General features: G+C 37.3%; 3 protein-coding genes and 1 pseudogene across 3 annotated transcripts; all 4 read right to left on the reverse strand.

Moving 5' to 3' along the window:
- Positions 1 to 407: 407 nt before the first annotated feature.
- LOC103334661 (TMV resistance protein N-like) lies at positions 408 to 6,088 on the reverse strand. Its single transcript, XM_008237639.3, has 7 exons — positions 5,474 to 6,088; positions 3,586 to 4,693; positions 3,183 to 3,485; positions 2,180 to 3,067; positions 1,540 to 2,047; positions 1,020 to 1,211; positions 408 to 813 (listed from the first exon to the last, which is right to left on the reverse strand). Exons 1-7 carry the CDS (start codon positions 5,968 to 5,970, stop codon positions 617 to 619), a joined length of 3,693 nt encoding a protein of 1,230 aa, XP_008235861.3. The 5' UTR covers positions 5,971 to 6,088; the 3' UTR covers positions 408 to 616.
- A 790-nt stretch (positions 6,089 to 6,878) lies between these two features.
- On the reverse strand, positions 6,879 to 11,674 carry LOC103334728 (TMV resistance protein N-like). Its single transcript, XM_008237702.2, has 5 exons — positions 10,632 to 11,674; positions 9,148 to 10,255; positions 8,728 to 9,039; positions 7,708 to 8,598; positions 6,879 to 7,496 (listed from the first exon to the last, which is right to left on the reverse strand). The coding sequence occupies exons 1-5, from the start codon at positions 11,672 to 11,674 to the stop codon at positions 6,879 to 6,881; spliced, it is 3,972 nt and encodes a 1,323-aa protein (XP_008235924.2).
- A 7,479-nt stretch (positions 11,675 to 19,153) lies between these two features.
- LOC148916063 (TMV resistance protein N-like) lies at positions 19,154 to 23,987 on the reverse strand. The gene is given in 7 exon segments (XM_089053746.1): positions 19,154 to 19,581; positions 19,583 to 19,613; positions 19,786 to 20,422; positions 20,515 to 21,405; positions 21,530 to 21,838; positions 21,947 to 23,048; positions 23,359 to 23,987. Coding segments are annotated over 6 exon segments (2,265 nt in total). The 5' UTR covers positions 22,184 to 23,048; positions 23,359 to 23,987; the 3' UTR covers positions 19,154 to 19,421.
- LOC103334725 (disease resistance protein RUN1 pseudogene) lies at positions 22,292 to 23,867 on the reverse strand (annotated as a pseudogene).
- Positions 23,988 to 25,465: the final 1,478 nt, after the last annotated feature.

The following is a 25,465-nucleotide window of genomic DNA, read 5'->3' on the forward strand; positions in this document are numbered from 1 at the left end:
TTTGTTAGACACCATTTGTTAAAATTAAGAGTGCATGGACAAACATGCCTTAAGGGCGAGAGTTCAGGGTATTAAAGTCAAATTAACCATTTTTTATAAGGTCCTTTAGAGTTTTGAAAAGTTAAGAAGATGGAAGATACCTCATCCCAGGACTAGAACATACGAAGGTCTTTTGATCGTGATTAAAGTGGCAATTAACAAGCTAGATATATATATCTATAAGCAATGATGGTTTGCTAATTGAGAGTCTTTTTCCTCCTCCCCACATTCCAATTATTATATGTGGTAATGATTTTCGGACCCTGAATTTAATTAACAGCATAATTAAGGCATAAGTTAGGATACTAATCATGTTTTGTAATTCCAAAATTGAACTCTCTCTAGCTCATCACATGGAGAAGGCTCTCTACTGTAGAATGTGCTCACAACATGCACCTTTTTAAATTTATTTATTTCCATTATATATAGGGTTTTCATCATTATTTGACCATCACCGCCATAATCTAATCCACAACGATCCATATCAAGTCAAAACACCTTCTTCAATTTTGTTCTATTTATGATGGGCCTTGCCTTCCATGGCTTTCTTTCCCAGTTGGGTTGGTGGAGCTTCCATTTAGTACCCTTCTGTTCCGCCGCAACGGAAGTTGTTGGGAGTTGCTTTCCGAATAATTTTCTTTGTCATTGTGAAGATGCTGACCACGTAATTCCAACCGAAATTGAATGCTTTCCCTCCCTCTCTTTGATAAGAGGCGGATTCACTGTCTCCAAATTGCATGTCCCCTTTATGGTTCTCTTCTAAGTTTTCGAGATCTGTTTTCTCACATAACATATCCTAACACGGTTAACTCGTATAAAAATATAAAATAAACAAAAGACCTACTAGTATAGTGATTTGGAGCAATTGCTTCCTTCAGGAATTGAATATTAATACTTAAGCGTAGATATATAGTTGGAAGTTATTAATAATATTCAACAAGTGAATTTGTAAAATCAGACGGGGACGTTATAGAACATACCTATCTTTTCCTCACTAACGAAGTCATCGAACCATGACCACCTATCCACAACAATTTCCTCAGGTCGATTGCTGAGGAAGTATGTTCCTGACATCACCTCGTCAGTTTTTGAAAGATCTCCAGCAATGACAAATTGAGAAGAAGGAGCATCATTTCGAAAACTTATTACACCTGCCGCCTCATCATGATCATCTAACCAACAAACCCAGCAGAGTAAACAGTCAGTTCCTGAATCAAAGTTTTTGTTAGTCAAATTGTCAACTATTGTAAAACATAATTAGCTTTTAGTTGATTTTTGTTCTATTGTATTGAGCTAACCTAGTCCCAATGAGAGATGCTAATTGTACAAACTTTTACTGAGGACACATTATTAACCGCTTCTCTAATAGATGTGGATTTCATATAAATGGACGGGTATCACCGATTAGTAAATGTGGTACAAATTCTATATGCTCTGTATTGATTACCATTTCAAAGTAATGAAAAATATCTCACTTCTCATCATCGTCCACCCACGTACCTTGGAGCACCATATTTGACTGACTTGTGTCAATTCTATCTTCTCGAGTCCTCATCTTCTTTTCTTGCTCGTGCACAAGCTGAATGCCGTACTCTTTTACCTGAAACTCAAATCTCGTAAATACTGAAACAGTCACCCGATCGCCACGATCTAATATTTGACTTCCTAACCTCCAATGGCTTAACCATACCATGTCTTTCCCATCACCTGGAACGCCAAAGAATGAAGGGACATATACCCACTTCAAATTCTTTCCATTTTCATTACTGACTTTAATTGCAGTAACTATTAGGTTAGGTATTGATTCAACATTGGCATTGATGTTCTTGGGAGAATCACTGTTGGACTTTGCATAGACAGAGAAGACGTTCAAGCCCCGAATCTTGAGATTGCCACGTATAGGCACGGTTAAAGATATTGACGACTGTGTACTACTTCTATGGCTGAAAGGGCCTGGAACCTCATTTCCAGGAAGAAATGTGCTGAATATACCATATTCATTCAGTCCCTATGCCAAGGAAATCAAAATATATTAGTGAAGTAAATCTTGTATATATGAAGACAGACATCACGTGACACAAGGTTAGCTTGGCATGAGAGAGAGAGAGAGAGAGAGAGAGAGAGAGAGAGAGAGAGAGACCTGGATGGGATGCATCCTACTCTTCATCCAAGTTTTGAACACATGTAGGGTACTATCCATCATAATGGTTTCCGTGGATTTCAACTTGCCCAGGCTCAAAAGGTTGATCATTTTTTCATCAACTCTTTCAATATGTTCTAACTTGAAGTAGTGCTCAATCTCAACTAGCTTGTAATTGGATTCATCCAAGATGATCTTTGGTTGGTACGACATTGATTGAAATGCTACTGTTTCCAATGATGCGCAACCATTTACTATCAATTCTGTCACAGGGGGTAGCCCTCGAAGCGACTCGAGTCTCATACACTGTGAAAAAGAGAGTTCCTCGAGTCTCTTAAGGCCTCTGATGCAATCTGGTAGGCTAGAAATAGGATTACAGCTTAGATTTAATCTTTGCAATGAGAACAGGTTACCGAAACCCCGAGGAAAATCATAATCAGAGAGATTGCAGTCACTAAGACTTAATTCCACTAAATTGCATGGTAAATAACTAGTCCAATATGTCTCTGGATTTTTTCTTGGTTGTAATTTGACCTCCACAATCGTAGTGAGTAAGCGATATATTGGAACTCCATCTCCTTGAAGCACTTTCAGAGATTCCATTTTCCCCATCTCTACTGGAAACTCATTAAGACTTGAGCAACCAGAAATGATAAGTGTTTCAAGGAATTTTAGCATAAAAATGTTCTTTGGGAGCTTTCTGATATTTTTGCAATCTTCCATATTCAAATAAACAAGTTTCTTTAGGTCTCCAATGGATTCAACATCAACCAAGTTTGTACAGTCTTTAAGAATAAGGCTTTCTACATTGGGGACATGTGAAAAATCAGGGGTACCGATAAGGCGATGGGAATTACTGAGGTTTAGGATCTTCAATGATGGAAGATACTGTTAAAATGCCAACAAAGAAAAAAGGGAAGGAGTCGATCAAATCCTATAAATGTATAAAATATAAGCTTAAAAACGTTAAAGAAAAGCGAAATATATTGTCTTGATCCCATACCTTTTTTCCCTTCCAGACTTGTCTCAAGTTGCTATAGCACATTTCAAGAACAACCAGGCTTTCCAATGTAAGATCACTGGGTAGATAATCAAATGGAAACTCATTCCAACACAACCATCTTAGTTTTGTTGGAAATTCTTTGTAGCGTCCAATGAGACGTACATGACTAAGTTGGAGTAGTCTTAGTTTGTGCATGCTTGCAAATGCATCGGTTTCCAAAGTTACCTCATTCGAATTTCTTGGAGTGCAATATGCAGGATGCATTCCCATGTTCAGGACAAGGCCTTCAATTGTTTGTGTACCCTAACAAATAAAAAAAAGATAAAAGAAACACTTCTGTAAGTTGATTAACAAACACCGCACAGATGCATACAAAAAAAGTATTTCACAAAATATATCTTACATTCTTTTCTTTCAGTACTTTGAAAGAATCTTTATGATTCCACAATCTACTACGTTCCCCGGGCTCCTTTGATTCTAGGTGAACAATACCTCTTCCCATGTCCCGGATCATGTAATGCATATGCACCTTGTTATATTCATCAACTGTTACCAGACATCTATCAATGAGATTTTGAATGCCAACAATTGTGTAGAAGCCACAACTATCTAGTATTCTAACAATCACATCTTTCTCCATTCCGATGAAGAAACATGCAATATGGAGAAATAAACTTCGATCATGTTCATCTTGTAAAGAGTCGTAGCTTATTCTGAGTTTATTCAATATTTCACCATTTGGAATGGCTTCCAATTTGTTTAATGCACTTTCCCATACAACTGTACTTTTCCCTGATAAAGAAGAACCCAAAATCTTCAAAGCTAATGGAAGTCCTCCGCTAAGGTTTACCACCCTTTCTGAAAGTTCCATGTAATCTTTTTCGGGATGGTCTTGCCCGAATGCATGCCAACTGAAGAGCTCCAGTGACTCATTGCGACTAAAAGTTTCAAGGTTATGCACCTTAATGGCTTGGTGGCTAGCATTTAACAAAGCTGCGTGGCTAGTTGTGATGATGATTTTGCTTCCTGGACAAAACTGGCCTTGCATCTTAAGTACTGCATCTAATTGCTCGACATGATCCACATCATCGAAAACGAGAAGAACCCTTTTAGAGCTAAGAGCATCTTCAATCTTAATTATTCCCTCGCTAATATTCCCTACTTTCACTCTTTTGCCGTTCGAAACATCAGAAAGAAGTTTCTTCTGTATTTGTACCAAACCATTGGTTTGCTTTGAATGTTCTTTGATATTTTCCAGGAAACTGCTTCCCTTATACCTTTTGAAATTTATATTGTAAACGAATTTTGCAAGGGTTGTCTTCCCTATTCCACGCATCCCATAAATGAGAAGTACTCTAACTTTACTCGATCCATCATGTAACCATAAATTAATATCTTGAACTCGAGAATGGATTCCAATCAGGTGTGCGTGTGGGGCAACATTGAATGCAGTGCGACTTAATTTGCCTTCAATCACCTTAACAATTTTCTTGATGAATTTTGACTCGTGCCTAGAAAATTGCAATCAAGATGGAAAACAAGGGAAGCATAATTAAATTGTAAAGTCTCATGGAAACAACATGCCAAAATTCTAAGTACCTCAATTAATCTTTTATTTATTTTATTTTTTTATACAGAGTGGGGTAAGGGAATCGAACTCGGGTACAGAGTGAGGAGCACATCCGCTCTAACAAACTTGGCTAAGTCCATGTCTGCACCTCAATTAATCATTTAAATTTAATAAGTACAAAATCAAACTTTGTAAAAACAATTTATAAACCTTATGGCAATTTTGTGTCTTTCTCCTCATTATCTATTTTTTTATTTTTTATTACAAGCGATATTCTACTTTAAACTAATCTAATTACAGGAAAGGGGATTCACATTTGGGTACAGAATGGCGAGCACGTCCTCTCTAGCCAATTTTATTAAGTCCATATCTGCCTCCTCATCATTATCTTTGATACGCATATGAACAATATGTTTCAAGTACCAAAATTGCCCATGAGATGTGTTAATTTTTATATATTTATTTGGTACTATTGATAGACTAAATTGGGACAAATAACGTTAGGTAAAAGTCAATGTTCAGGTACCAATTAAAAACAAATCATATAATATTATATTTGGGAACACAAAAAAGAGAGAAAAATAGCACCAAATAGCCTCTATCTATAAATTTTTTACCAATTAATCTAGAAGGAGATCTAATATATCCAAGGTCATATATATAATTCTTTTTTTTTTAAAGCATATATGTACGAGTTGTAATAAAGAAATTAATTAATTACCTATCAGCTTGATTTTGCAAGACCATCCCGGCTAGATCTGCAACTTCAGTAAGTGCAGCCCTCCGTTTCTCCACCTTGACCTTCAAGGACCCATTTTTCACAAAAGCTGTTGCAAGACTTGCCGTCGGCTTCCTCACTTGAGATGGGTCTACGTCGTAGAAGACTGGTAAAACTACATGATCTGACGTCCTTTTGCGTTCGAGGATCATGACAAGTTCGTCAAGGCACCATCGGGAAGACGCGTAGTTTTTTGATAACACAATGACAGAACTTCGCGATTGCTGGATGGCTTTCTGCAGTTCTGGCTTGATATCTTCTCCTCTTTCGAGTTCATCGTCATCTCTAAATGTGCGAAAGCCTGCGTTTATGAAGGCTGTGTAGAGATGGTCAGTAAAAGTCTTGCGAGTGTCTTCGCCTCTGAAACTCAAGAACACGTCATAGCTGTGTGGAGGATGAGAGGCGTTTTGACTCTGATCAGCTGATTTAACAAGAGCCATCGAATAACGTGTAAATCTCTGCCCTTGAAATGAAGATGTGCGTACTAATTTTTAGAAGGAACTGATCATAGGTTGGAACCACAAACTTTTATTTTTCCAGTTATATATTCTAGCTAGGAACCAGATAGCGTATAGGAATATCTGGTGGCAATGAGTTCACCGACCATGATGAATAAAGAATGCAGTTCTTTTATTTATTATTTTCTGACCTAGTGTGAATGGAGTGAATGGTTGCTTGCGACGATACGATTTCAGCCCTTGCCAATTCATAATTTCCAGACATAAGCCCATTGACTTTTGATTCATTGATTAATCCAAGTTTATTATTATTATTTGTCTTTAAATGAGTTGTTGTAGTCAATACTTTCTGGAAAGTCAGCTGAGAGACAAGCGGATTTTCAATCCCACATGCCCTCATAAGTAACATGACATTCATTTTGGCTGGCAACTTCTTGGAAAAATGCCATCAAATTATTTGTTCATTAATTTTCTTCACCAAATGAGACGGAAATTATGTTATTTATTTAAATCCCTCAGCTCACAAACTTTAAATTGTAAAAGGAAACCTAAAATGTTAATTGAAGAATAAAGGACCTACAAGTGTAGTAGTTTAGAGTAATTATTCCATCAGGCAAGGTTTTGGATTCGTGTCCTAGCATCCATGTAGTGTGTGTGAGTTTAGTATACTATCATCTTTCTCAATGAAAATGATCCTAAAAAAAATTGTTAATTGACGATGGATGACCGGTGGAGTATTTCTACAGTCATACTTTATGAACCGCTTTGTTTTCGTAACGTTTCTTGTTCTGATCAACCACCACAGCATGCATGAATTAAATTGACTCCAATACACAGGAAAACGACAACGTTTAGTATCCAGCTAATAGTATCTTATCCTTCACTTTGAATCAAGTGATGCGCCTTAGGTAATTGAACTCAGGTGCAAAATGGTTGGTAATATATTCTGCAGTTGGGCCTGGCGTAGAGTGAGTGATGAAGTATGTTCCTTTACGATCCCACTTAATCCCATACACCGACGCTTCTCCAGCAATCACATTTGGATAAAAAGGGTCCTCCGTGTAGCTCTTCCACCTCTTCTCTCCTTGCTCGTACACGACCTGGATGCCACATTTCTTTACCCTAATTTCCTCTTTTGGAAATACCTTAAAATCCACTTCATCACCCCCTCGCACTTGATCACCGAACCTCCAATGGCTCAGCCATGTCACATCCTCTCCATCGCTCGGGACGCCGTAGTACAACGGGCCGTATGTCCATGCCACGCGGCTGGTCTTGTTGTCGACTTGACCCATTATAGGTCTAAGTGATGAATCCCTAGTGTAATTGTACTTAGAAGGAGTGTCGGATTTTGTATAGACGGCGAAGACGTTCAAGCCTCGGATCTTGAGATTGGGAAGTAAAGGCACGGTGTAAGATACTGAGAGCCCATCCATATAATGGCTGAACTGTTTTGGAACCTGGTCCCCGGGAAGAAATGTGCTGAATATACCATTTTCATACAGTCCCTATGCCAACAACACACTTACACATCAACATATGCATAGTACTATAGCAGTAGCTTCGCGAAGATTTTATGTTAAGAATTGATTAAAAACTTCTAATTTCAGCTATCTATGTTTTTTTTTTAAACACTTCCGTTTCCGTATACGGATCAATTTAACAAAAAGCTTCTTTTTAATGCATATAACTATATAAAGTGGAGATAGAGAAAGAGACCTTGATGGGTTGCTGCTTCTTCTCAGTCTCAGCATTGACAAGCGCATCATGTGTAGTGTCCGTAATAATTCGCATGGATGCCCAGTTGGTCAAGTCCAGAAGGTTGATCATTTCTGCATCGTCAAATGCATCAATGGGTTCAAACTTGAAGCAGCCCTGAAGCAGAGCTAGCTTCCAGTTGGATCCAATGACAAAGCGGGTGGGTCGATAGGAAATCGATTGATACGATATTTTCTCCAATGAGGTGCATCCGGATATTACAATATGTTCTCCAACCTTGGGTAGCCTTACAAGGTATTTGAGCCTTGTGCATTGAGAAAAAGAAAGTGTATAGAGCTTCTTAAGACCTCTAATACAATCTGGTAGGCTGCGAATAGGGTTGCCGCTTAGGTTTAGGTTTTGCAATGAGGACAGGTTTCGAAATGCCGCAGGAAAATCATCATCAGAAAGATTGCAATTTCCAAGACTTAAATCTACCAAGTTGCTTGGTATGTAAGAAGTCCAAAACATTTCGGGAATATTTTCTTGCCCTAGTTCAACCTCTGGATCCTCTGCGGTATGGAGCAATTGGTGAATTGGATCTGCTTGAAACACTTTTAGAGATTTCATCTTCCTCATGTCCATCAGAAACTCGTTAAGATTTGAGCAACCGGAAATAATAAGTGTTTCAAGGAATCTTAGCTGAGAAATGTCCAGCTTCCTAACATTTTTGCAATCTTCCATATTCAACTCAGTGAGTGTCTCTATTTTTCCAATGGATTCATGGACATCAACTAAGCTTGGACAGTCTTTCAGAATCAGAACCTCTAGATTGGGAACAAACGAAAAGTCAGGGGTTTCTTTAAGATAATGGGAATGGCTGAGATTTAGGATCTTCATTGTTGGGAGACACTGTTGAAAAAGAAACAACTTAACTAAGTAGGTAAACAATTAATTCTTACAAATGTATAATCCAGCATCGAAAACGCGAAAAAAAGAAAAAGGAAAAAGGAAAGTATAGTGTAAAGAGGTAGCATATACCTCAGTTCTCCGATTCCAAAATCGTCTCAAGCTGCTATAGCACATTTCAAGAACAACCAAACTCTTCAATGGAAAATCAATGGGTAACATTTCCAACTGAGATTGATGCCAACTCAACCATCTTAATCCTTTAGGAAATTCTTGATAGTTTCCTTCGAGTTGTACATGACTAAGTTGGAGCAGCTTTAGTTTGTTCATCTTTGCAAATGCATTGGTTTCCAAGACTACCTCAACATTTGACCTTCTTGAAAGAGCACTATATGCAGGGTGCATACGCATGTCCAGAATAAGACCTTCAATATTTTCTGTACCCTGAAAAGTAATAAACATTTGAAAATAAAATATTTGGATATATAAGTAACCAAAATGGATGCCCAAAAAGTAAAGCGTACAGATACAAAAAGGAAATATGTTTCTTACACTATTTTCTGTCAATACTTCGAAAGAATCCTTATGACGCCATAACCTACTGCGTTGCCCCGACTGCTCGGATTCTAAGCCAACAATTCCCCTTCCCATGTCACGAATCATATGATTCATCTGCACCTTTTTACATCTATCAATTCTTATCAAACATCTATCCAGGAGATTTTGAATGCCAACAATTGTTTGGAAACCACAACCATCTAGTATTCTAACCATGACATCATTTTCCATTCCAATGAAAAAGCATGCGATGTGAAGGAATAAATCTCGATCGTGGTCATCTTGCAAAGAGTCATAGCTTACTCTAAGTTTCTTCATGATTTCATCCTTTAGGATAGCTTCCAATTTCTCTAATGCACTTTTCCATACAACCATACTTTGACCTGATAAAGAAGAACCCAAAGTTTTAAGAGCTAAGGGAAGTCCTCCGCAGTGGTTTACTACCTTTTTTGAAATTTCCTTGTAACCTTCAATGGGATGGTCCTTTCCAAAAGCATGCCTACTAAAGAGTTCCAATGATTCACTGTCCCTGAAAGTTCCAATGTCATGCACCTTAATAATTTGGTAACGATCAGATCTTAACAACCCTACAGTGCTAGTTGTTATGATGATTTTACTTCCTCGGGAAGACCGATCTTTCATCCCAAGTAGTAGATCCAATAATTTGTCCATATGATCCACATCATCAAGAATAAGAAGGATTCTTTTAGAGCTAATGGCATCTTCAACCTTAGTTATGCCCTCACTTACACTATTTACTTTCACTTTTCTTCCATCCAAAATATCAGTAAGAAGTTGTTTTTGTACTTGAACTAAGCCATTGGGTTGTTCTGAACTTCCTTTGATATTTTCAAGGAAACTGCTTGCTTCAAATCTTCTGAAGTTTGAATTGTAAACAAATTTGGCAACCGTTGTCTTCCCTGTTCCACGCATCCCATAAATTGCCAGAATGCCAACATCAGTCGATTGATCTTGTAACCACTGATTAATGTTTTTGACTCGATAGTCAATTCCGATCAAGTGCGGCGCAGCACTTAATGGCGTGCGACTTAGCCTATCTTCAATCACTTTAACAATTTTCTGGATAAACTTCGCCTCATGCCTAGACAATTGCAATATGAAGAATAAATGTCGGGACTAATATTGTTAAATCGTAAATTCTCATGGAAATAATATGACATTTAATCTACAATGAGTTGAATGAGGAAAAATATATACAGACCGCGAAAACCATACTGAAAAAACACACGAAAGAAAGAGAAAGAGAAATAGCACAAATTAATCTACAATTCTTTTTTTTCTTTTTCTTTTTGGTGAATGTTGAATTGGTACATCTTGGAATGAAGTTGTTTAGTCAGCTTCAAATTATTCGCATTATTTTTTTTCTTTTTCGTGTGACGGCATATAATTTTTGGGATTTTAGTTTATTCTTAACTAATCAAACGCGTCATAAAAATAAATAAATATTACGTACTCACCCATCAGCTGCGTTTTGTAAGACCATCCCTGCTACATCTGCAACTTCTGTAAGCGCTGCCCTCCATCTCTTTGTCGTCTCCAACGAGTGACGCATTTCATGTCTAGCAAACGCCGTTGCAAAACTCCCCGTCTGTTTCCGCACTTGGCATGGATCGACGTCATAAAATACTGGCAAAACGACATGGCTAGAGTTGGAGCTCCTCTTGCGATCGAGGATCATCACGAGCTCGTCAAGGCACCAAAGCGAAGACGCATACTCCTTTGAGAACACAATGACAAAACATTTTGACTCTTTGATGGCTCTCAGAACTTCCGGCTGAATATGTTCTCCTCTCTCTAGTTCATCGTCATCTCGGAATGTGCGAAGGCCGGCCTTCACAAAGGCCGTGTAGAGGTGGTCAGAAAAAGTCTTGCGAGTGTCTTCGCCTCTGAAACTCAAGAACACTTGATAACTAGATGGAGAAGGACGAGAGGTAGTACTGTTAAAAGATGAGGAGGCACTATTAGCACGAGAAGAACTGACATTGCCATTACCATGACCATTTCCGCCAGGGTTATCATATGCAGTACTAGAAGCACCAACGCTGGGTGCAACCCGGCGACCTCGAAAACTTGTTGATCCCGAACGAGGAGAACCACCGCGTCCTGATGGAAGAGGTACTGAGGCAAAGGCGGCGGCTGTAGTGGCAGAATTAGGGTTGTGAGATTGAGAAGCGTAGAGCTTCTCCAAAGACAGCCATGCGTTCCGTGCAGTAGTGGAGTTAGCCACAACAGATAAAACAGAGGGAGCAAGCGAGGCATTGATCCAACTTTGGACCATCCGATCCTCTCTAATCCACAGGTCATATGCGGGATCAACGGTGAAGGTTATTTTTCCTTGAGCATCAGTGAGATAATAGTCAGGGCAGGGCTTGGTCCCGTCCACATAACCCATGAGGTTTCGACTTTGTAAGATGGGAATAGCTTTGGCATGCCAAACAGGATAATTGGTGCCATCGAGTTTGATGGCATTTGACGGAAGAGAAGTTGAGGAGGAAGACATGGATGGATGAACGAAATCGATCGAGCAATTAAGTTGTATTGTATAATAAGGGAATGAAGAGAAGTACTGGTTGGCACTATGGTTCTGATCACTTCAACGAATTAACTTCTTCTTGTCAACACACTAGTGAATTATTAGAAGAAAAAATTCTTCTAAAATTCTTACAAGAGATGTATGCAAACGTCATCCACGCGTTTTGGGGTGTCGTTTGAAAATTATAGTTCACCCAACACACATGTTGACTAAGAATGAAATTATTCTATTTTATGTATGGATAATATACAAAATTCAATTAAAAGCATCAAATTTATTTCCAAAACTTAATTACTTGTTAAGTGACCAACGTGGTCTAGCGCTGGAAAGGGGCATGCCCTTGCAGACCATTGATCTCATATTCAAACTCCCATGACACCTTAATTTATAATATGTTTATGAGAAAACCCACCGCTCTTCTTAACTTTTCCAAATAATAATAATAATAGTTGTGAGTCAACCTTGAGAGCTCTAATATAAATCATCATATAATATTATCCGATTCAATTATTGCTTATAGATCTTATTATTGGGTGATTGTAGCACCGCCGGTAATAAATTGTTCATTTATTAATACAATGTCATTAAATTAACTAAAATATCAGTTCATGTTATAACATTTAACTAATAACACGACCTGGTGTGACAGTCACACTCTAAAAATTTCCTCGAAAGTTAGAGTGCCGACAAATATGTCCGTATGATAAACATCGGGGCCTCTAATTAATTAAATAAATTATTCTAATGATTCTTACAAGAGACAACGAGGTTGGGGTGTTAGAAAAATTTTGTTGACCCGACACTTGAGGCAGAATGGTGGAGTTCTTGTATATATATTTTCTTTCAAAATAATTTTGGACAGGCGGCCGGTGTCCAATATTAGACAAGCAACATCTCCAGATATTGCGAGGAGCTCCTCTTGATGCACCAGGAGTGGTCAACATGATTGCTGATTGGCTGGCTGGCTCTCCCTCCATAGTCTAAACTATTGAAAGAGAAAGCAAGGCAATCATCAATAATATATCGATGATCTGTCTCCTTAAACTAAAACGAGTTTCATATTGTTTGGCAGAACCTCCAAAGGGGAGGAGAGTGTTTGGAATTTAAAATGCCCAACAACTGATGCGATATTTCCACAATGTTCATCAATTGGTTAGATGAATGTGTGTGAAATTCTTACGAATATGTTTAAGTAAAACCATACGGTGTGAGGAACATATTGGAAGGGATAATAATAAGCCGTTACGTGACAGGGGAGTCTCTCCATCCAAGCTTTTTTTTTTTCCCCCAATTTTTCTCCGGAGAGATTAAATGTTCATATTCTCATCAGTGAACTTCTCACCATCAGATCATATATATTCGAATAGTCTAATCCCTGATATATATCAGAGTGCTTCTATTGAGGGATTCGTCAAATAAACTTATTTGAGGGGCACTCTTGTATGGTCCATTCTGTATTGTATTTCACTAATCCAAACTATCTATTTTGTAGATACTCATTCAAAGATCATCTCTCTACAAAAAATATTTAAATCTGATATCATTTGACCACTCAATTAAAATAATTTAGTACTTTCTTGAAGCATCATATTCTTTGATTTTGTACGACACAATTAGATATCGAAACGGTTTCCTATTTGTCTAATTTTTTACAATGATGATCTATGAATGTAGACTTAAAAAATAGATGGTTTCGATTGTTGAAAATATATTTATAGGGGGCTCTAAAGAGTGTCCCTCAAATAAAATTATTTGAGGGATCTCTCAATAAAAGGGGACTATATATATATATATATATATATATGATTTTTTACTATGTAGATGTATGGATGTTATTACTTTGCAGACACTGTGTATTTTCTACTACCCCTTCGTGCATTTCTCCCTATTTACAATAGTGTCTGCACAATAATAACGCCCGGACTTTCATATAGGAGAATTTACGTATATATAATATCCCAATTTCTCATATATAATACTTTGGGAGGAATTTTTGGACCAAACTAAACTCTAAATTCCAGGATTACAGTAATTTAGAGGAAAAAAATCAAACCAAACCATTGAATTGATTTAGTTTGACCCGTTTGGACAATGTTTTGCCCAACTCTAGACTAAAATTTGCTTTGGCAGAGAGAGGAAACCTTTTTATTACATTGGAAAGGAAAAGAAAATTACACGTGATACACAGAATGATAACATCTCAATATGAGTAGTTTCAGTGTCCAAAATATCTAGAAGATGCTTAGGTGAGCGCTCTAAATTGTCAAGTCCACACGATGCATAGCAAACCCAGAATTAAACCATTCAAATGCAACAACAACAACAAAAAAGTGCATAAATTATTACATAGGCAATTCTTTTTCAAGCGTCAATAGTATGTTCTGAAGAACTTTGTAGGTGAGAGGGTTCCAGCTAGAGTTAGCCGTAATCTTATACTGCGGGAAATTACTGGTGACAACCGTCACTAAATCATGGTCAGAGATGGGGCTGCCAGCAACCCTAAGTTTGTCTGCAATGGAGTTTGTTCTGTTTAGGTAAGCCGAGATGGAGATATCACTCCTCTTGTGAAGAAGCTCACCGCAGAGCTGCAAAACTCTGTCGTTTTGAGACTGAGAACCGTAGCGCTTCTCCAACGACAGCCATATACTCCGCGAACAAGCAGAGGGAACCACCATGGACGAAACAGCGGCAGTAAGCGAGCCGTTGATCCAACTCTGGATCATCCGATCCTCTTTAATCCATGCATCGAATGCGGGATTAACTGTTTTGCCTTTTCCATCGGTGAGAAGATAGGCAGGACATGGCTTTGTCCCGTCCACATGACCCATGAGATTTCTACTTTTCAAGACGGGGATGACCTGGGCAAGCCAAAGAGGATAATTGGTGCCGTCAAGTTTGATTGGAAAAAAAGACGTTGAGGTGGTGGAAGCCATGGTGGATAAACAATCTTGCAAACAAGCTGTTTGGAAGATATCAAAGCACTTGTTGTTGGTGTTTCTTTCGGTTGAAAAGGTGATGGAGTATATATACAAGTAGTTCATGCTGATGAACATTAGTTCACATCACTCCATAAGGTGTGTTCCCTTTCGTCAATCGAAATGCATATGGAATGTCAAATTTGTCCTTCAAGTAATTAAACAATATTTTTTTTCTTATTTTTTAGGGCTTGTCCAATATATAGTTCCCTACATTTTCTATTTCCTAGACATATACCCATCATTCTATAAATTTATATGTAAAACCCAATTTCAATTTTAAATGACCAATAGGATATAAGAGGTCATAGTATTCCTACGTTTTTACATCACTGCCACTAAACTTCATATTTTATTTATAATTTATTTCAAGCATTTTATTAACTACCATAATTGTAATTCATACTCCTTATTAATAGCATATCAATCACCCCATTTCTTTTAGTTACTATTCTCTCTAACATATCGCCCTTAAAATTGCAAACCAAAAATATATATATATATATATATGTAAATTACATATCCAATAATGCACCTATGAAAAATATAAATATAAATATATAGGTAGAAATATAGGCATATTATTTACCAAGAAAATTTACAGAAAAATAGGTGTATGATAATTTATAGAAAATAATAGGTAGACTATTACAGAAAAATAGGTACATAATAATTTGTAGAAAACATAGATACTAATTAATTTTTAATAAAAAAAATAATAGGTAGATTATTATTCATGAAAAAACTAAATTATAAAAAAATAGGTGCACAATAATTTATAATAAAAAAATAATAGGTAGATTATTACAGAAAAATAGGTACACAATAATTTATAATAAAAAAAATTGGTAGATTATTATCCATGGAAAAACTAGGTACAATAAATGAAATCCAAGTTCTAAAATAGGTAATTATTATCCAGGAAAGATGGAACAAAATTTCAAAAAGGCAATAAGGAAAACAAACTTTTTTGGCCAACAAATTGTTGACTATATTAATGAATTTTAATAATAAAACTGATAATTAATTGCAAACAAAATTTTTAGAGGGAATCACCACAATAAATTGGGGAAGCAAAAATTAAAACATCACCCCATTACACATTGAAAAATAAATAGGGGTATTTAAGCAATAAAAAAAATTATAATAAATCAGATATTAAGCTTAATAAGGTAACTTGATGAGTTCCTAGTCATGAGTTTTTACTTATAAAAATTGGGTATTATTTATAAGAACAAAAAGTGAAGAGTTGCATGTAAGATAAGTTGAATTTGAAGAGTGTAAGCCAAATTTACTATATTTTTTATAAATTTTAGGGCTTGTCCAATATAGATCCCTACATTTTCTATTTCCTCGACATATACCCATCACTCTATAAATTTATGTGTAAAACCCAATTTCAAATTTAAATGACTAGTAGGATATAAGAGGTCGTAGTATTTCTATGTTTTTACATCATTGCCACCAAACTTCATATTTTATTTATAATTTATTTCAAGCATTTCATTAACTGCCATAATTGTAATTAATATACTCCCTATTAATAGCATATCAATCACCCCATTTCTTTTAGTCCCCTAAAATTACAACAACAAAAAAAAAAAAAAATCTGCAAATTACATATCCAATAATGTACCTATGAAAAATATAATATAAATATATACATATAAAATATAGGTACATTATTTACCCACAAGTAAATTATTTTACAATATACATGTAAATGTGTATAGGTACATTATTTGGAATAGATAATTATGTACACTTTTCATACTAGGTAAATTATGTTTTTCATAAAACAAACAAGTAATAGGTACATTATTTTTTCAACATAATTAGTATGTACAATTTTATTCATAAACAATTATAAAGTGGATTATTAGTCATGTATAATTCATAAAAAGAAAATAACATAAACATTTTATTAAACAAACCGATTACCTAAATTTGAATTTATTGTTAAATTTTTTAAAAAATGTTTCAAAATTAATTCCTACATCCATTACAACCATTTGGAGATCTTTCCAAATTTAACATCTGTCGTTATATACAATCCAATTAAAAATTGTTTTCATATTGATTTCTACATTAATATATAAAATGCAATAATGGCTTAGTTGAGGGTATTTTTGGAATCTTAAAAGTACAATAAATCAGATTTTATGCTTAATTAAGTAACTTGCTGAGTTGGATCCTAGCCATGGGTTTTTACTTATACAAATTGGGTATTATTTATAGGAACAAAAAGTGAAAAGTTTTAGGTACGACAAATTGAATTTGAAGGGTGTAAGCCAAATTTACTATATCGTGCGTTGATAGTTCTACTTAATCATTAGAAAACCTATTCTTCTAATAAATCTTAGAAGAGATGCATACAAACCCGATCAATGCGTTTAGGGTGTTTAGAAATTTTAGCTTGCCCATCACACATGATGATTAAGAAAGAATGGAATTATTCAATTTTATGTACAGATAATAAATAAATAAAATACTGGATTTTATTTATGAATTTAGTTGACGGCAGCATCAATTAAATTATAAAGCTCTTTCTGCTTCATTTTATTACTTTGGACTTTGACTTTGGAGAGCCAGCCAACCAGCAGAATAATTTTATTTATTTATTTTTTTAAACATAGAAGAATTCCATTCTGTTTTAAATAATAAATGTGTTGGGTCAACTTAATTACAAATTTAAAACATCCAAACCGCGTTGATGACATCTCTTATAAGAAATTAATTATTAGAAGAAATCCATATAAATATATAAATTCAATTCTATAGAAAACGAGAGCACTCATCATCAAATTATAGTTTATGGATTTCATGATGATCAAACTCAAATACCAATTTATTTATTTTTTATTTCAAACCATTCGATCCAAACCGGCCTCTAAGTTTTATTTTATGAACACCGGCCTCTATAACAAAAAGCTAGTTGTATATAAAACACCATCACCTTTCAACTGAATGGATCTTAATTTGTTTGTTCAAGCTACTCCTTCGTCATGTACTCTTCCTCCTCCACGGCTCGTGTCGGGAACCTTCCTCCCATTGCTATCAAACTTGATGGCACAAACTACCCTCTTTGGCTTGCACAAGTTGTTCGTCACTTAAAAGGTCGAAATTTCATGGGCTACGTAGACGGGACGAAGCCATGTCCCGCCTATTTTCTGACTGATGATCAAGGCAAAAGTACTTTTAATGTTGATCCCGCCTTTGATGCCTGGATTCATGTGGATCGAACGATCCAGAATTGGATCAATGCCTTGCTCACTCCCTCTGTCTTCTCTACCGTGACTGACTCCGCTTCTTCACGGACAACATGGGTGTCTTTGGAGAGGCATTATGCTTCTCCAATCGACACCCGGGTTTTGCAGCTGTGTGGTGAGCTTCTTCATGCAGCTAGGGCTGACTACGTCTCCACTGCGGCTTACCTAAACAAAATAAACTCCATTGCAGATAATCTTAGGCTTGCAGGCAGCCCTATCGCTGACCATGATTTAGTGATCATTGTCATGAATGCCTTCCCAACATATGAGTTTAGCACCACAGCTATCACCTTTGATTATCTTCAGAAGGTGCTGTTGAATCTTGAAAAACATCCGACTCACCAGGTGTGCTGTTTATTCTCTTGAACCTGCCACTGCTCCCATCCATGCCTCACCATATCGTGGCCCAGGCGTCGATCCAGCTGGTTCTTCCCAGGCTGTTGGTCCTTCTAGTACTACAAATGCTAATGTTAATGGTAACAGTGCCTCACCTTCCAATAGTGCTTCTCGTCCTTCTCCGGCTGGTTGTTATTGTTGTATTTTTGGCTCACCGAAAGTGTTAACATGAAGTTTGGACTCAAGATCAGGATTGAAGAAAAGGCGTCAGGCGGCATTAGACGACACTGGATTGTATTGCAACAAGTCCTCGAGTGTCCAGTGGGATTTCTCAAATTGGCTCAAGCTTGCGATACAATAAAAGGGTGGCAAAGGTTGGCAGAGGGAGAGAGAGAGATCTTAAGATCTAGAGTGGAGTAAGGGTGAGATTGGTAACCAAAATTGTCTTTTTTTCCTGCTAGTGAAATTTCTCGAGGTGAGCACCGAGGCTGTGAGGACGTACCTCGCTAAGTCTTGGTGCTGCTTTGTGTTATATTTATTTTTCTGTTTTAAAATTATCCTTTGTTTGTGGGTGTTTGAGTTAGGCGAAGTTATTACTACATTCATATATACATGTTGATAACACCCTAGCTAACCAATCAGTTGGACGTTTCCGAAAGCTCTTGAAAAAGGAAGAGGAACCATCTTTAGGACTATTGCAATAGAGATTGCATCTCAGGGTAGAGGTGATATGTACATACACCTTACGGGCATCCATTTGTTAAACATGTGGTTTACAATGCAATCTTCAATATGGTGCAAATGGCTTTACTCAGGAATTCTTAAGAGACTCTAGTCTAATGGATTTTTACATCCCGGTATGAATTTTTATTTTTTTTTCTAATTAAAGAATCAAAAAGAATTTATAAGAACCTATCGATCATTCAACAAAGTTTATGCGTTGAAGTCATATATGTGACATGAAATCTTTTTGCTTTCAATTCGAACTAAGGACTTTATCGATATATACAATATCTTCCGGAACCCATTTTTTTCTAAAAGATCACAAAATTGTAATCCAGTATAAGAAAGCCTGATATGTAAAACAGAACAGAGAGAACACAAAGATGATGGCATCAGATTACTATGACGAAACTATGGAGATCTTGTAGCATGACGCTTCTTTGGCCGAAGGAGAGAAGAGCGAGCCACTAGAGGAACAGAGAGAAAGAAGACAGTGGCGATGATGAGATTGAGCACCTTCAAACCTCTGCCACCGCGGTTATTGCTATTGTTGCTCCTCTGTCTGCAAGCGTCTGCATCCTACCTGCTGCTCTTCTTCTTTGTCTGTATAGCATACAAAACATCACACAGTTAATGTGGAGTAGTGATTTTGAAGTGTTTCAGGGGGTATCAACTATCAACGGCCTAAAACTAAGTCAACAAATACGCCTGTGGTTCTAATTTTTTTTTCTGAAAGTAGTTGGAACAAAATTAAATGGGACACTGAATAACACACCTGTGATTTGAAGAGAGTCCCTAATGAGGTAATTGGACCAAACCGATGCTCGCACATCCATATCAATAATCGTTGATGTAAGACCTTTAGGTAGACGGCAAAGGAAGTATGTTCCTGGCCTCACCTCAAAATTTGACAAATCTCCACCAATAACATAAGGATAAAAAGGATCTGTGTTGTTGTTGTGTTGGCGACTCATCATCTTCTCTTCTTGTTCGTACACAAGCTGCACGCCACACTCCTTTACCTGAAGCTTAGGTACGGTAAATAATGAAACAGTCACCTCATTGCCACGTTCTAATTGATTCCCAAACTTCCAGTGGCTTAACCATATTGCGTCTTCTCCGTCACCTGGAACCCCAAAGAATGCCGGGCCATAGATCCACTTCATGCCCTTGCTCTTATTGCTGACTTCAGTGATTATGGGATATGGAAATATTTCGAAATTGACATTAATCTTATGAGGAGAATCATTGTTGGATTGTGCATACACAGAAAAGATGTTCAAGCCTCTGATCATGAGATTAGGAAGTAAAGGCAGGGTAAAAGATATTGAGGACCCTGCGGTCCTATGGTGAACGGCCTGGAACCTCATTACAGGTAGAAATGTACTGAATATCCCATATTGATATAGTCCCTATCCAGTGAAATTAAAATATTAGTCAAACGGTTGCATATGATATGATATGTGTGTGTGTGTGTGTGTGTGTGTGAGAGAGAGAGAGAGACCAGGATCGGGCTGGGACACATGTTCTTCGGACCTAATTGGGATTCGTATATGGTGGAAATCATAATGCTTTTGGTAGATTCTAAGTTGCTCAGCCCCAAAAGGTTGATCATTTCTACATCAACTTTTTCAAGGAGTTCTAACTTATAGCAGTATTCAATCTCAAGTAGCCTCCAGTTGGAGCCGACACGGATGCTTTCTGGTAGACATACTGATTGAAATGATAAATTTTCCAATGATGAGCAACCTGACAATATCAGTCTTCCTACAACTCTTGGTAGCCTTACAAGTGATCTGAGCCTCCAACAAGAGTACAAAGAGAGTTGGTCGAGCCTGGTAACACCCCTTACGCATTCTGGTAGGCCAGAAATTTGATTATGACTTAGATCTAATCTTCGCAAAGAAGATAGCTGACCAAAATCCCTAGGAAAATCACCATCAGAAAGATTGCAGTCACTAAGACTTAAATCTACTATATTGCATGGTAAATAAGAAGCCCAACAAATTTCTGGAGTTTTTCTTGGCCATAAGTTGACCTCCTCATTGGTGGTGAGTAATCGATGTATTGGAACTCCATCTGCATGAAACACCTTCAGAGACTCTATCTTCCGCATCTCCATTGGAAGCTCATTAAGATTTGAGCAACCAGATATGATAAGTGTTTCAAGAGCTTTTAGCATACACATGTTCTTTGGAAGCTTCCTAATATTCTTGCAGTCTTCCATATTCCAATAAATGAGTCTCTCTAGGTCTCCAATGGATTCATGGACATCAACCAAGCTTTCACAGTCTTTAAGAATCAGTCTCTCCAGATTGGGGATATGCGAAAAGTCCGGGGTTTCAGCGAGGGCATTGGAATGGCTGAGATTTAAAATCTTCAGTGATGGGAGATACTGAAATAAAAATTGAAAACGAAAGGTGAAAAAAGGTATACCTAAATCTTACAACTGCATAATCAATGAGTGACCCAGAAAAAGGAAAAATAAGAAAGAAAGGATATAGTGTAGAGTAGCATACCTTTGTTTCCTTCCAGACTTGTCTCAAGCTTCCAAAGCAAATTTCAAGAACAACCAGCCTCTCCAAAGGAAAATTACCGGGTAAAGAATCCAAAGGAAATTCAAGCCAACACAACCATCTTAATCCTTTAGGAAATTCTTCATAGCATCCATTGAGTTGTACAGGGCCAAGCTGAAGCAGTTTTAATTTGTGCATCCTTGCAAATGCATTGGTTTCCAAACCGACTAGTTCCTTTGAACTTCTTGAAGGGATGTCTACTTCAGGGTGTGTATGCATGTTGAGGGCAAGACCTTCAATTGTTTGTGTACCCTAATACAAAAAGAGTAGAAAACAGTAGGATAAGTAACCAACATGGATGCACAAAAAGAAGAAAAAAAAACATCCACATGCATACATAGGAAGGAGCATGTTTCTTACAGTATTTTCCGTCAATACTTTGAAAGAATCCTTATGATGCCATAACCTACTACGTTTCCCTGGATCTTCTGATTCTAGGCGAACAATACCTCTTCCCATGTCACGAATCATGTTATGCATCTCCACCTTATTGTCTTCATCAATTGTTACCAAACATCTATCAATCAGATTTTGAATGGCAACAGTTGTGTAGAATCCACAGTCATCTAGTATTCTGCTAATGACATCTGTATCCATTCCAATAAAGAAACATGCAATATGAAGGAACAAACTTCGGTCATGGTCATCTTGCAAAGAGTCAAAGCTTATTCTGATTTTCTTTAGGATTTCATTGTTTGGAATAGCTTACAATTTGTTTAATGCACTTTCCCATACAGCTATACTTTTTCCTGACAGAGAAGAACCCAGAACTTTAAGAGCTAATGGAAGTCCCCCACTCTGACATACCACCCTATGCGAATGTGCCATGTAACCTACGATAGGATGGTCCTGCCCAAAAGCGTGCCAACTGAAGAGCTCCAATGATTCCGTGTATCCCAAAGTTGCAACGTTATGGACCTTAATAACTTTGTGATGAGCTTGTAACAACACCGCGCAGCAAGTTGTTACGATGATTTTACTTCCTGGATAAAACAGATCTTGCATCCTAAGTATTGCATCTAATTGGTCCAAATGATCCACATCATCAAGAACAAGAAGAACTCTTTTAGAGCTAATAGTATCTTGAATCTTAATTATCCCCTCACTAACACTGTGTATGTTCACTTTTCTTCCATGCAAAATATCAGAAAGAAGTTGCCTTTGTATCTTGACTAAGCCATTGGATTGTTCTGAAACTTCTCTAATATTTTCCAAGAAACTGCTTCCTTCAAATCTTTTAAAGTTTGAATTGTAAACATATTTTGCAATTGTTGTCTTCCCAATTCCGCGCATCCCATAAATCATAAGTATGCCGACATCAGTTGATCCTTCTTGTAGCCACAGATTGATTTTTTCTACCCGAGAATGGATTCCAATCAGGTGTCGGGCAACACATATAGGCGTGCGACTTAGTCTGTCTTCAATCACTTTAACAACTTTCTTGATAAACTTTGACTCATGCCTAGATAATATGCATCAAAACGAATAATGAATCGAATACGTCTCATGGAAATAAGCTATAAAGTCTTATGGAAATAGAAGCCAAAAGTCTTATGGAAGCAATTAAACTATGGAGTGTCATGGAAATAACATCATGAAAAAGTTCTTATTGCATATGAAAGGAAAAGAAAGAACAAAGTAACACAGAACCTACAAAAGTTAATCAAGATGAATGGAAACACCTAAACTGGTAAGTATTTGGATGATGAATCTAGAAAGAGATCACAGGTGTGATAAAAATTAATCAATGGAGTAGTTGGAATGGAATTTACCCATCAGCTTGATTTTGTAAGACCATCCCTGCCACATCTGCAACTTCTTCAAGTGCTGCCCTCCATCTGCTTACCCTGTCCCAAGATTGATTCTTTTGGTGTGCAGCAAATGCTTTTGCAAGACTTCCTGTCTGCCTCCTCACTTGGGATGGATCGACGTCGTAGAAGATTGGTAAAACTACATGTTCCTGAGAGCCACTCCTCTTATTGCGTTCAAGGATCATCACAAGCTCGTCAAGGCACCATTCGGAGAATGCGTAGTCCTTCGAAAACACGATGACACAGCTTTGTGATTGTTTGATGGCTTTCTCAAGCTCTGGCTTGATGCCTTGTCCTCTCTCGAGTTCATCGTCATCTCTAAAGGTGCGAAAGCCTGCATTGACAAAGGCTGTGTAGAGGTGGTCTGTAAAAGTCTTGCGAGTGTCTTTGCCTCTGAAACTCAAGAACACATGATATCTATATCCAGAAGAAGAAGAAGAAGTATTGGAAGACGAAGCTTCTTGAGCCATTGGAAGAAGATGGAGATAACAAAATCACTTCTTCTTGCTGGTGTGGTTGAGTGGAAAGAGAGAGAGTTGTTCTTATAGTGTTGTTAAGGCTCCTTCTTGACGCGTTTAAGTTGTTGGGAAAATGAGGAGGAAAAGTTAGTTCTGCTTCTGCATTATAGAAAGCAAGCCATAGACGTGACCGTGGGTTTAGAGTTTTGCTTTTCTTCAAGCAAATCAGATCAGAAGCCCTTTTACGTTTGGAAAATTAGGACCCAGAGAGTGAAATCTCGGGACCCCCAATTGACTCTTTTTGCCCTTTAGTCTCTTAGTCAAGCAAAATGGAGAAGCAATTTCTCCTACATCACTTTAGGACCAGAAGTGCTTCTATATTGGCCCAAAATGGAGAGTTGTTTGTTAAGGCTCCTTCTCGATGCGTTTAAGTTGATGGGAAAATGAGGAGGAAAAGTTAGTTACGCTTCTGCATTAAAGAAAGCAAGCCATGGACGTGACCGTGGGGTTAGAATTTTGCTTTTCTTCAAGCAAATCAGATCAGAAGCGCTTTTATGCTTTTGGAAAATTAGGACCCAGAGAGTGAAATATCGGGACCCGCATTGACTCTTTTTGTCCTTTAGTCTCTTTAGTCAAGCAAAATGGAGAAGCAATTTCTCCTACATGACTTCCAGGACCCGAAGTGCCCAAATGTGGGTCCCTCGCCCGCTCATGGATTAACCCAACAGAGTATTTTTAACTCAGATGAAAGTGAAAATGCGGTTCCTGTATTGGGTTGTTATCATCTTTTTAAAACGGGAAGATATGAAATCACTTCTTGCTTGCTGTCTGTTTGAGTTTTAGTGGGAAGGATAATGTATGCAACCAGCTCGTGCTCATCAGTCATTCATGGAACCTCAAAATATGCCCCTTTCGTTCGTGGAAATAATGGCCTAAAACTTCATTATTAGCCCACTCTCTCATCCAACCCTCTGGAAGATTTACATATCAAAAAACCACTTGGTTGCTAGTAGCTGGTGGGTCTTTCCGTTCAACAAATTTTTCCCTGATTTTCTTTCTTTTTTTTCCATTTTGGGAGACAATGCAATACCAATACTGTCAGCATAAACATGTTTCTTTTGTTAAACATAAAAAAAAATATTGGTGTTTTGGTTGGGGTACCGCCAACGAATAACAATCTTGTTCTCCACTCATTCATGAGGTGCAGTTGTAGCACCTTTTTTTTATATTAGAAAAAGGGCAACGGATCCAGAAATTCTGTACGCAGTCCAATTTTAATCTCAATGTTGAAAATGGGAGGGCTGAAGATTCAAAACAACTGAAAATGGAGGCATCCAGATATTTTCACAAAAATTGAGGCATCCAGATATTTTCACAAAAATCTCTTACTTATGGGTACATAAAATGGAGGCTCGTCGCTCACCATTAGCCAACTGATACAAAGTGATGGGCAAACAAAATTGACACAATTTCAACTTAAGGCATTTCACGGGCATACTACAGGCAGCTTATCAAGATACATCCCCGACGCATAAACGGTGAGATAAGATGCATAAGAACAAACTAATAATTTTGTTTTTTTCCCTTGAGTAAGGAACAAATATAGCTTT

The sequence above is a fragment of the Prunus mume genome, linkage group LG6 (genome assembly GCF_029339155.1).
Source record: "Prunus mume cultivar Tortuosa linkage group LG6, ASM2933915v1, whole genome shotgun sequence".
In the NCBI taxonomy this organism is placed as follows: Eukaryota; Viridiplantae; Streptophyta; class Magnoliopsida; order Rosales; family Rosaceae; genus Prunus; species Prunus mume.